At 34.5% G+C, this 12,986-nt stretch overlaps 1 protein-coding gene across 1 annotated transcript in view; it reads right to left on the reverse strand.

Moving 5' to 3' along the window:
- Nucleotides 1–2,181: 2,181 nt before the first annotated feature.
- The window catches only part of IL1RAPL1 (interleukin 1 receptor accessory protein like 1), a 1,500,378-nt gene continuing 1,489,573 nt past the window's right edge, over nt 2,182–12,986 (reverse strand). Inside the window, exons 10-11 of the mRNA XM_074214222.1 lie at nt 4,878–5,048; nt 2,182–4,388 (exon numbers count right to left, since the gene is read on the reverse strand). Of these exons, the coding sequence (XP_074070323.1) occupies nt 3,670–4,388; nt 4,878–5,048 (890 nt within the window). The 3' untranslated portion in view covers nt 2,182–3,669. The remainder of the gene's footprint in view (nt 4,389–4,877; nt 5,049–12,986) is intronic.

The following is a 12,986-nucleotide window of genomic DNA, read 5'->3' on the forward strand; positions in this document are numbered from 1 at the left end:
TAAAAATAAAATGATGACGTTGGCTTTCATGTTTTTGCTTTTTTAGAAGAGCTGAAGAACATTGAAGCAGCCAAGAAAGCAACATCTGGAGAGTTAAAACTAAAACCATGCCAAAGTAAAAGACCTATTAGTGAAATACAGTAACAGACTTAATGTTAAAATGAAAAAAATACTGATGATGCAGAAATACAAAAGGTTTTGGAAATAGTGGGAAATACAAATCCATTATTTGGGTTTTCTTTAGAGGGAGTCAACATAAATACCACATGCTTGCCCATCAATAATTCAACCAAAGGAAATACCATATTCTGGCTGTTTCTCTACTCTTGAGAGTCAGATGCATGCTGACTACACTCCAAAAGGTCAGATAACTAGGAAAGAGTACAAAAGGGATGAAGGAAGACAGAAACTATATTTAAGAAAGAGACTTTGTGCAGCTGCTTAGTGCCAGTGTGAGTTGGAGCAGCAACTCAGGAAAAACAGGATATATTTTCACATTCTCAAGATCAGCATGCTATTTGGTAGGAAGCTTCTCTCTCTCTCTCTCTCTGTCTCTCTCTCTCTCCCTCTCTCTCTCTCTCTCCTCTCTCTCTCTCTCTCTCTCTCTCTCTCTCTCTCTCTCTCTCTCTCCCTCTCCCTCTCCCTCTCCCTCTCTCTCTCTCTCTCTCTCTTCCTCTCCCTCTCCCTCTCCCTCCCATCATCCATCTATCTATCTATCTATCTATCTATCTATCTATCTATCTATCTATCTATCTATCTATCTATCTAATCTATCTCCTCTTCTCTCCTCTCTTGTTCTGTCCTGACCTATCCTTTTCTATTCTCTCCTCACCTGTTTCTCTCTCTCTCCCTTCTCCCTCTCCCTCTCTCTCTCCTTTCTCCTCTCTCTCTCTCTCTCTCTCTCTCTCTCTCTCTCTCTCAGTTCTTTTTTTTTTTACAACTAGGAAAATCTCCACCTTCCATCCTCTACTCCCATCAAGAAAAAGGATAGAGCCTAAGCTCTAGGGAAAATGCTTTTTATCCCCCTCTCTTTTTATTATGAGTTCTAACAGAATTTTTGTCAAACATGGAGTATATGAATGCATGACAGTTTCCTTTACTTGTTTTCACATGGAGCTGTTGATAGAAGAGGATTATTTTGGGAGGAATGTTTCTTAAGCCATCAATAGCTTCTTCTCTGTTTATTTAATTCCTTTGTTTCATAATAAGACAATGAATTCGAGGAAAAAGGAACTTTTCTTAAGTTGTGAAAATATCAAATATTATCCATCAATTCCTGAATCATGCTATTCAAAGTGCTAAAAAAAGAACAAAAATGTATTCCCAATGCAGCTAAATAAACACTTGTGGATGTCTAAAATGTGATTGTGGTCTGATCGTTTTTCTCTACATTTTTCTTACACTCCCATCTTCAGTTAAAAAAAAAGAAAAAGACCAATGCAGCATTTTCAGTTTTCAGGGTACTGGGAGAGTCTGGGATCCAGTCCAATGAAGTTAAATGCCATCAGTTTCTTGACAGGTGTCCATAATATCAAGAAAATAATGGCCTTCTTAGAGTCTGAAAATAACCAAATGTGCAAAGCTGACTTTAAATTTTATCTGTCCTGACAGCTTCGGGTCTATTCTGTTGAAATTTGGCACATGTCCAGGGGGATGCATCAAAATAAAGAACGGACTGGAGAAGCACCCAAGCGAATTGTTGGAGAAATAAACATTTTTAGGTAAATAAAAACTACTGAACATCCCATAGCACCTTTATCTTGTTGTTATGCGGGTACCAGTATCCTTTGGACTTTTACATCATGTTCATTCTCATATTTTCATACATTTTCAATAGGACCTTGCCCTCTTCCCCAAGAACTACACTGTAGCTTACTTTTCTTCCTGATCAAATAACATCTTAGTAATAAGATCAAAACATTAGAAGTGGATATTTTCTTATACTGATTATAAGAAAAATTAAAAAGAATACAACATTCATCGCACTGGTCAGTATTTGCTGACAGTAATGAAAATGTCTATGATGAATCCCTAAATTACTTTTAAAATACTAATATCAGTGTTGTACCTTTAAAAAAACAAACTAAAAAAATCTCATAGGGAATGTTTTCTTAAAATTCTGCCCCCTGCAGGTTCCTTTACAATAGGCTTTATTTTTTTAATTGTCATACAAAATGTGAATATGAATTAGCAGCTTATATCCTTTATTTCAGACATAGCTGAACTATAGGAAATGGTTTTTCTGGGAGCATTGGAACAAGCTTTCTGAGTTTCTGAAAGATAGAATGATACGTTTAAAATAAAACTAATTCTTTATTCAGTAGAATTAATTGTTTTAAACACTTTTAGGTCTGATTTAATGTTTACTTTTGTATAAATACTGTTTATTTTGAAAACATTGATTTTCATTAATACTCATTTTAACCTCCTGAGTTCTCATTTAAATCACCTTGAAATTGATAAAGTTTTTACTTATTATTACAAACTGAAACAAAGGAAGTAAGAATGCTCAATTCTGAATGTAGCATTGAAAAGTAAATACAGTGAATTAACATTTAAATACAAGGGGACTCCATAATAGGTTGCAAAGATTTGCTCTTACTGTTTAGAAAATAACATTTTGTATAATACAATGTGACAAAACATATTTGATAACATCCTAGTCCTTCCCTTTGGTTTGGAAGCCATCAATATAAATCTCATTATGACTTATGTCAATTCACCCCTTTTGACTGACTTGCCTGGCAATTGCACATAATCTCATTTGAAGAAAAAATTAAAGGGGAAAAGGGGGAGTTGAATATTGAAACAAAAACAGCCACAAACACATTCATGCCTTTCCAGGAAGTGATCAAATATAGGTTGATTTTTTTATATATATAAGGGTACATCAACTCATTTTTAAACAAAACAACACCCCACCCTTGATCTTATCTTCTTAGCACTCAGAAGTAGTCACAGTAAAGTGACTGGTAGACATTTGGGTCTGGAGTGTCATTTGACAAGCAGTGAGTTAAATGTTAAGACAGTTAGACCCACCCCCTCCCATTCTGCAGGGTCACACACCATGCTGACATTAGAAGGGTAGAGGTGGGGATGAGGCAGGACAAGGAAAAGATGCAGGGCTCTGATTTGTGGGGCCCTCCTATTAACAAGTGTTCTCCACATCTGTTTTCCTGAATTGGAATTTTGACCTCTCGTTGTAATGCGCTCAGAAAGCCCACATGGCCTTGCTGTTGCTAGGCAGAACAGCAAAGTGGATATGGTGGTCCTTGTCCCATCAAATAGCTTTGTCCAAGCACTCCAAAGAAATGTTAAAAAAAATAGCCCGAACAGAAAGAAATCAAACCCATTCTAAAATTATACTAATGAAGCAAAAAGGGTTTCCTATCTATACATCAGTCTCTTCATTAAAAAAATGTAAATATACAAATTCCAATGACATATAAAACAAAGTCAAAAAATGTAATGGCAAGAGACATGGTAAAACAGGAAGACACTGATGCTACAAATAAATTGCAAAAAACATATGTACAAGACCCTGTTTTTCCTCGTATTTTATAGATTGTAATGCATGTTTTAACAGCAGCAGTCGAGGATGTAGTTCCAGGCACTGGACTGCAGACTCAGCTCCTACTCCAAGGGGCAAGGTTGCCCCTTCCTTTGCTGTCACCAAATCACACTGGAAATACTGGTCTCCCGTGGTAAGAGCGGCAGTATTGCACTGTTTGTGTGGGCCTCGTCTGGGTTCTGCTCCCTGTTGGATTTTGTCTGCGGCCGCTGTCCGTTGATAAGTGTCATAGGGATGTTACAGTAGGTATGCTGGTTACCTATTGAGGTAAGAGGCAGGGTGCCGGTAGGAGGTACATCGTATTCATAGCTTCGATAATAGTGTTTCTGACGCATTTGTGAATGGTACGTATTGTGAAACGTGGAGCGCAGATCTGGATGGGCAGTGGCAAGTGCGGTGGACGTGGCAGCAGCCATGGAAATTGCCGAGACAGTCTGCAGCTCCCCGAAGGGCCCTTGCTCACTGACATCTAATACCTGCTCGTGGGAAATGGGCTCTATCCTCTTAAAAGGCATTTCATACTGTAAACGTTTCCAGAATTTAGAATTCAACTTGTTGCATTTTGGTCCGTGCCATTTAATAACCGTCAGGAGTTTAATGGTGTGTTTTAGAGCTTCAACCTCCTGGTAATTCATGATTCCTCGAAGTTCACTACATTCAATTAATATCACTTTAATTTCTCCCGTAACTAGCATGTTTCGAAGTCGGGTCTCCAGTTCAAAGATACTCCAGCCTCTTCTTACCACATAATTAGGAGTCATAACTATAATCAACCGCTTACTTTGATCCACACATCTTGCCACATCTTCAATGTATGCTACAAAATAAAACAATGATCTCTCAGAATTAGGAAGACTAACATTTTCCCACTCCCACCCCTCAGGAATTGGGGATGCACAAACTCATGCCGTAATTCTATCATCTCCCTTTATATCGAAGTGGAGCCTTTTTACTTTAGAAAGAAGGCAATAAACAGTAACTATCAGAGTATAGAGCTTAGAACAGAAAATATTAATTCATTTAAACTGATCTAACTTTTGAAAGAGGTAGATATATTTGAAGCATAAGACTTATGTGTTTTTTTTACTGTACTCAGGTTGTAATATGTCTTGTGGAGTTTGGAATTCTGATTATTGTATTTATAAAATTTCTGGAGCATTTATTTATTAATTCTAATAGACATATTATAGATAAATATTTTAGAGTGAATAAATTATCATATCAAACAATAAATCTCTATGTACATGCACATATACAAACATACTCCTGCTCTCAATATATAAAGAATTTAAAATAATTAACTTACTTCCAGTAGGGATCAAATCTCTGTCAGGAATGAATAATTTGTACCCATAATGTTTTTCCAGCATGTCAGGTAGAATTTCAAGGGCAAATCTTTCTTCTTCTCCAGTTTCTTGATTCCACTGGTCAGGGTCCACTTTAGTATAGGATAAATATGCATCATAATCTTTGTTGTCTGTCAAAATATTAAAGTTATGTTGGAGTGATTATTTTGCAAAGTCAACTTAATTGCATATGTTTGCATAGAGTAAGATATGTGGCCATATATAGATATATGGATAATTTATTTCAAAGCAGGGACAACAATGTATTACATCAGATGCCAACTCAGGAAAGATGTCTTTATTTTCATTACTGAAAAATTGTAGAAGCATAAGAGGTCATGTTTTTCTTTTTGTTGTGACAAGTAGGGGGGAAAAATCAATGAAATGAATAGCAGAATAACTTCCTTCTAATCCTCTCAATAGCAAAGTTATTGAGTTTAGAGAATCTCATTTGCTTCTAAGAGATCCTATTTGGGTACTCTTCTCTGCTGTAAGTAATATTGCACTCATTCTATTTTGCATCTAGAAATAAACCAACGTATTATTTCCTTTTCTCTTCTCTAATACATTTTACATAGTAATTATTGCAAAGAAAACTAATCTCAAGTCCATACATTTTAAATTGACTTTTTGTGGCAATTGTATCTAGATGCATGTGCTAACAAATTTTCATTCTTAACACTGGGGGAAAAAATCTACTTCAAGAAATTCAAAAGAAAAAAATATTTTATTCAATTCCCTTTGATTTTACCTATAAAACATTGATGAATAAATTTTTAGCATTCTAGAGAGTTTGCTACCTGAGATGTTTGTGCTGAAAGTGCATAAGGACTTATGTAATTCTAATGACTGTCCAGGACAGATCTCCATTCCTTCTAAAGCATTTTTAGCAGATAGCTAACCAACCCTGAATACTTCTCATGATGAAGAGACAGCAATATTAAAGAAATAATATAAAGCAATCAATGATATATTCCTCATATTTTATCAATTGTAATGCTTCTTTTAACAGCAGAAGTCAAGGATGTAGTTCTTTATATATTTACATAAAATTGTTCAGTATAAATAATAAAAGAACTTTTAATGTAAGAAGGTAAATTTAACTTAAGGTTAAATTTTAAATTTTAAGAAAGAATATTGTGAAATGTAACTCACACCAAGAATATGTTTATAGAAGGCATAATTTACTGCAAAGGAATAGATGAAATAAAATATATAGTAATTGTTGTTAAGTCACACCTGACTCTATGTGACCCTATGGATCTTATTGTTCTTGGGTTGTTCTTGGCAAAGATACTGGAGTGGTTTGACATTTCCTTCTTCATGCAAAATAGAAAACTTCTTACTAGCTTATTCCTTAAGAACTAGACTAATCAATTTCAATAGGATTAGAAAATTTGAATATGAAAGATGAAGTATTTCCATGAAATAAAAAATGTTACTCAAACATAATACTTTAAATCCAGGAAGAAATTATTTGCACACAGAAGAAACATGAGAAGGTTGGGATCAGAGCCAGATTGACTAAACAATTATCTACATAAACACCTGAGACACATGGAAAGGCCACAAGTGTTGGCAGCTCACTAAATAGGAGAACAAATAGATTAAAAGGAATTGTAGGCACAGATCCAGAGAAACAAAATCAGGAGTAGTGATGCATAGTTGAAAAAAAGTATTTGTTTTTCCTACCTAAAGATTCATCAGCAACAAGTTTTTAATTCTAGAAATTAAACTAACATATGTTAGTCACCTTCTATATGCAAGTTCCTTTACAGGGCTAGGTACTTTGGGAGAACTTGGATTTTAGATAAGATAAAGCACCAATAATTGAGTAATTTGCCATCTATAAAATGGGGATAATAATGAGACTTTCTTGAAAAGGTTGCTCTAAGGATTAAATTAGATAACAGAAAAAAAGGTGTTTTGTAAACTTTTTAAGTGTATAGAAATAATAGTAAATAAGGGGGTTATAATACATAAACACACATTGACTACTAAAGAAGACATGATAAATGCATGAGAGAGGCAAACTCTTATAAGAAATTGAAAAATCAAAAGTCATAACTAACATGGAAGAGGGAAGATCTGCTAAGTTGTTATTAGAGGAAATGAGTTCAGTTGAGTTTTGAGGGAATGGAAAATCACTCAAAAGGCAGGGAGTTCATGTAGCCAAAAATCTTATCTTCCCACCCTCAGTGATAAGAACTGATTAATAACTTTCAATAGAAATAGCAAACCATGAATTTATAGAGAATTGATACTTTCCTTCACAGGGATTTCTGTAGTTAAGATATGAAGTCCATAGGACAGTTATAGGAAATGAACTTTAACATATATAACAATAATCTGTATCTTACTTATATTGTGGGACTAGATTGCGAGTTAATGACCTATGACAGGAGTGTCAAACATAGCTTGGGTTTTTCATTTGTTAACGAAGGTTGCCATTTTCTAGCTTTTTTTTTTTTGTGGTTTCACTCATGAGAGACACAACCTGCTATCATGAGGAAACCGAATAAGTTTCTCCATGGAAGCTGGCACACAGATACTACTCTTCCTACTCCAGATGACAATAGTCACTAAACATGTCAATCATTTTCTAAAGAAATGATTAACACTGGGGGAAAAATTCTACCCTCAAGAAACTCAAAAGAAAAAAAATATTTTTGAGAATATTTGAGAATACTACCATGGCCATCCAGAAAGGAGCCCCTTTCATTAACAGGGATACTTTTTACCATTTCTAGTGGGTGAGGAGGCTATAATATAGCTTGATTTCAATATGCCTACTGGAAGGTGGAGTGTTCCTAAGGACATTTGAATTCTTCCTCACTTTGATTGACAATATCTTTGAACCAGGTCATCTTTTCTCTAGCCAGAGGTGAGAAGGCAGCTAGGTGATAAAATGGCTAATCTTGAATTGAGGAAGACCTGAGTTCAAACCCTTCCTCAGATACTTTACTGTATGACTACACAAATCAAAATCTTTCTCAGGCTCAGATTTGCCATGTATAAAATGGGGATAATAATGAGACTTGATTGAAATGGTTGCTCTAAGGATTAAATTAGATAACATAAAAAGGTGCTTTGCAAACCTTTTAAATGTATAGAAATAATAATGAATATTATAATATTATAAACATAATAAAATTAATTAAAATAATAATTATAATTATTTCTATTATACCAGACTAGAATTCTAGGAGAATTAGGTACAGGGTCTTTGACAGAGCAGTTTTGAAAGTTTACCACATTCTCTTGAATTTGAGATGCAAAGCATAAAGATTATTACTCTAAAAATAACAAAGTAATCCATTACTAAGGCACCTAACAAAAAGACTTGGGTAAACTAGAAAAATTATCATTTCAGTTAATTAATTTCCTTATCTCTGAAGCTCAATAGTCTACATTTTCGAATTCCTAAAGTGATAATCATACCTTAGAAATTATCATCATCACCCATAATTTTGACAACTCCATGATTTTTTAAAAATTCTTTTTATTTTAGGCAATTTTTAAAATCTCTAAGTGACTTGCCCAAGGTCACACAGCTAGGCAATTATTAAGTGTCTGAGGTTAGATTTGAACTCAGGTCCTTCTGACTCCAGGGTCAGTGCTCTATCCACTGTGCCACCTAGCTGCCCCAATAACTCCATGATTTTGAACTGACACATCTTTGATAAAAATCTCATGAGTTTATATGCCTTAAATTTCTTCAATCTAATTTTTGTTCTCATTGCAACCTTTTAGTACCATTCTCATTTTCTATTCTCCCTGCTAATCACATGAGTTTTCACCAGTATACCTCATCAACTATACCTCAAGCTTTATCCTTAATTGATTTGTCTTAAGTCCTGCATGCTTTGGAAACTCTCAACCCTGGATCATCCCCATGATCATTTTTTCTGCTCTCCCTCCTAAAATGCTGTGTTTTATTTGAATAACTCATGGAATCATGCCAACTGGATACTATACAAATTAATGTCATCTCTTCTCAACTGGTTTCTCACTTTTGTAAGGGAATTTTTTTCATTGAGCAATTCACATCTCTCAGATGTTTTACTTATTCTCTTCTCAAGTCCTAACACTTCACTCATACCCTTCTCCCACACCAGATGTGAATGTTTCCTATTTTACTGAGATAATTATATCATCTGTCATGGGTTTCTTATTCTCCTTTAGTCCATTTCTGAAACTCATTCTAAATCTTCATTCATTCTCTCCTCCATTCCTGTTTTTTCAGAGAAAAAGATGATTTTTTTTCCTTTGAAAAGAATGGTAATCATTACACTCTCCTATCTCCTTTAGAACCGTTGTCTATTAATCTTTTTCACCTTCTCTTTTTCTTCTTTCTCTTTCATTAAATATATACAAATATCTATAATATATATTCTATATATAGAGAGATTATATTTGAGCATATTTTAAACAGCATATTCTATCCTAAAAACAGTAACAGCAAAATATCTTACAGCCAATTCTTCCATTCTCTCCAGTTATTATCCTATATGTATTAAAATGTAAAATATTTTATTAAATATATACTATGTGATACACACTGGAAATAAAACAGAAAATTGAGGCAGTTATTGATTTCAAAAAGTTTACATTCTATTTAGATAAGATATCACAGAAAGAAGGCTTCAGATTGTTGGGGAATGGAAATGCCAGGAGGTATTTACATCCTGGCAGAGTGATAAGATAGGTAGCAAGGCTCTATGGACCTTATGCTTTGATGGCAGAATGGAAGACCCATTATCAAGAGGAGAGTGGGTCTAAAGGTGACCCACTAGTGACTTCTGAGTGAAGTGGAATTCTGGCATACAATCAAATGCCTACTTGTATTTGTCTACACTTACATTAATATTTTACTCTGTCAGCATTCGCTTCTTTCTAAATTTCCATTATAATTTAGTTTTCTATTCCATAACTTTAATATCCAAAATTGTTGGGGGGTATTGTTTTTGTTTGTTTTTTGCTATTTCTTATGATCATTTCACAGTTCTTATCTTTGACTTTCCCTAAATCTCTTGATAATATTTGGAGAGTTAATCACTTCTTCCTCTTTAGGACATTCTTTTGCCCTCTTTAGACATGCACCTTTAGACATGCCTCCTTATTTTGATTATTTTCAGTTTCTTAATTGGATGATTTAATTAGATGACCTGACACTTTAGTGTATGGATTCAGCATTTCTTTTCCAGGAATTTTTTTAAAAATTTCTATTCTTCTTTTTTGGAGATTTTGGAGATATTTCCACTGCATTAAAATATCCTTTCTATACAAAAACCTCCCATATTTATTTACTGAAACAAGATCTACTTCCCCAAGTCTAGCCACATCTCTTGGAAGTTTTATTTTTTTTGGAGATGGGGTGGGGTAGAAGAAGGACCAGACCAGACCTCTGATTTTATCCGTGCAGAAAACACTCTGTGAAGAAATTCCCTCTGCTAATGCAAATTTGTACTTTTAGAGTTCATTGAACACTGAGGGGGTTGAATAATTTGTGGCTAGTTTGTGTCAAAGATAGGACTTGAATTTAATTCTAACTGCAAGACAAGTTCTCTAACCATTACATCATGCTATTTATATGCATATCAAAATAAAACTGTATCTTCTCCCTCAAATCTTCTTCTTTTTCTGTTGTACACTCATTCTGCCCCGTCCCCCAATCTTAGCTGGTTCTTCACCTAGGATTTTCTTGGAAAAGTTACTGGAATGCTTTGCTAATTCTTTCTCCAGCTCATTTTTCAAATGAGGAAATTAAGGTAAACAGGGTTAAGTGACTTGCTAAGGGTCACACAACTAGTGAGTATACATAATACACTCAGCATGTAACTTTCAAGGGGGTTCAGTTTGTCTTGGTCTTGTCTTCCTTCGTGTGTGTGTGTGTTTGTTTGTGTGTTTGTGTGTGTGTGTGTGTGTGTTTGTATCCTCCCTCCCTCCCTCCCTTGGTCCTCCCTCTCTCCTTTCCTTTATTCTTTTCTCCCTCCCCCTTTTCCTTCCTTCCTACCTTTCTTCCCTCCCTCCTTCTCTTCCTCTCAATCTCTCTTCTCTTCTCCAGCATTGGGGAAAAAAATACCCATAAGTTTTGCAACAAAAATGTCTACTTAAATGAAGTAAATTCACATTGCTCATATTTGACAATGAGACCATTGACTCTCTATCAATAGATATTTAGCATATATTAATCTGTTCTCTGAAACAGATACCATGCATTTCTACTTGAAACTTTTCTACTTAATTTCCACGAGACTTTCATGGATTCTAAGGTTGAAAGATACCATAGGGATCATCTAGGACAAGGCCTTCATCTTTACAAATAGAATCCTAAGGCCCAGAACAGTCAAGTGACCTGATCAAGGTCACAAAAATAGCAAATAATGGAGTTGATCTTCATATCTTTATAATACAAAATAAAGTGGTCTCTTCATTGAAATGTTGTTTGTGATTTTCCTACCATTCTAAATATATTCTTTCTGTTTCTTCTGTTACTTTATGTTTCTCTTCTCTCGTACTAAGTAATTCCATCTTTAGTTCTGTTTTCTATTATCTCTATATGCTTATTGAATTTATCAGCTTTCACAACTTCAATGATCAGATAACACTATGCAAATGATTTTCTAAATTATATCTCTAACCATGTCCTATTTTTTGAACTCAGTTTCTGAACTTCATGTCTACTGGATATTTTTAATTTCATTGATAAAACTAATTGCATGACTTTGACCTAATCACTTCACTAATCTAATCCAGAGTTTATAAATTTTCAAAAGTGAATGGTTAGAATAGACACCATTTCAGATTCCATCTAGTTCAAGCAACTAATTCAAACCTAATGAATGAGAATTCTCCACACATAATATAATTCTTAGGAATTACCAGAAAGCTTTTTGTATTTTCTAGATTGGTCAAGTCAGGAAGACAGTGGAAATCATTATCTCTACACTTGGCTATAGAGTTTGAGAGTAATCAGTGGCCTCAAATCAATTACAGTTTTAAAGACTTTAATCTTAGTTACTCATTACTATCTAAATGACAAATACTTCAATAAGTTAAGGTTTAATAAAAAATTGGCATAGTCACTGTGCAATTACAATGGCTTTTCCAACTGAATGTTCTGTGGTTCTCTCTTCACCCAAACTCAACACACCTGAAAATTTATTTGTTCCTTTGATTCCATCCTAAGATCTTCCATAATACCCCAAAGAAAAACCCAGATCCTCTTATTGACTCCCCTGGAGACTGATGATGGTGGCAATATTTTCCAAAGCTTAGCATTTCTCTTCAAATATAACATGAAGAAATGCACTTTTTTCCCACTTTGATTAGTAAGGGATTATGAGTCTGTAATATTGTATATTCTGCCAGATACACAGTGTTAACTGATTTTTCTTAAAATAACAATTTCTTTTTCTAATAAGCAAAGGGATTCTGGATGACCATGGGAAAAAGAGAAAGGAATTGAGAAAAGAGTATGATTAACATTTGGAAATGACTGTGATATAAAAATAAAATGCGTCAATAAAACTTTAACAAATAATAACAATAAATTGTCATGGTAACTAGAGAGCTCAAGCTAATATTGAAAGCTTTCAACAAATTAGAGCAGGGCTGCAGTAGAAAAATCCACATTTTCATCACACGGGAACAAAGACTATCTTAGACAAATGAGGCTAGTAACCTTTTAAAACCCAGAGCTTATTTTTAAATGGACTCCAAGAGCTGATTACACATTGCACTAGTTGAGTGCTCATCTCTTTATATCCTCTAGAGTAATTTATAGAGACTGAACTAACACCCACTGGATTGGAAGGCGCTGTTCACATGCAAATAATTCTAACCTAAATGTAGTTAGAAAAGTCACTCCTGAATTGAGCAGATGCTCAGCTTCTAGATCAATGGGAAGCTTGATGTATATCTAATTCCTCTGTTTCCCCAGAGTTTATGTCAGCCACCCAGTCAAGATTTAGGCATTTATTTGATACTGAGAACAGGCTGCTGATTTTAAAGTTTTCACGTTTCAATATGCCCAACAGAAGATTAAATTCATCATTGCTTAGTTG

The sequence above is a fragment of the Macrotis lagotis genome, chromosome 1, assembly GCF_037893015.1.
Source record: "Macrotis lagotis isolate mMagLag1 chromosome 1, bilby.v1.9.chrom.fasta, whole genome shotgun sequence".
Taxonomy (NCBI): domain Eukaryota; kingdom Metazoa; phylum Chordata; class Mammalia; order Peramelemorphia; family Peramelidae; genus Macrotis; species Macrotis lagotis.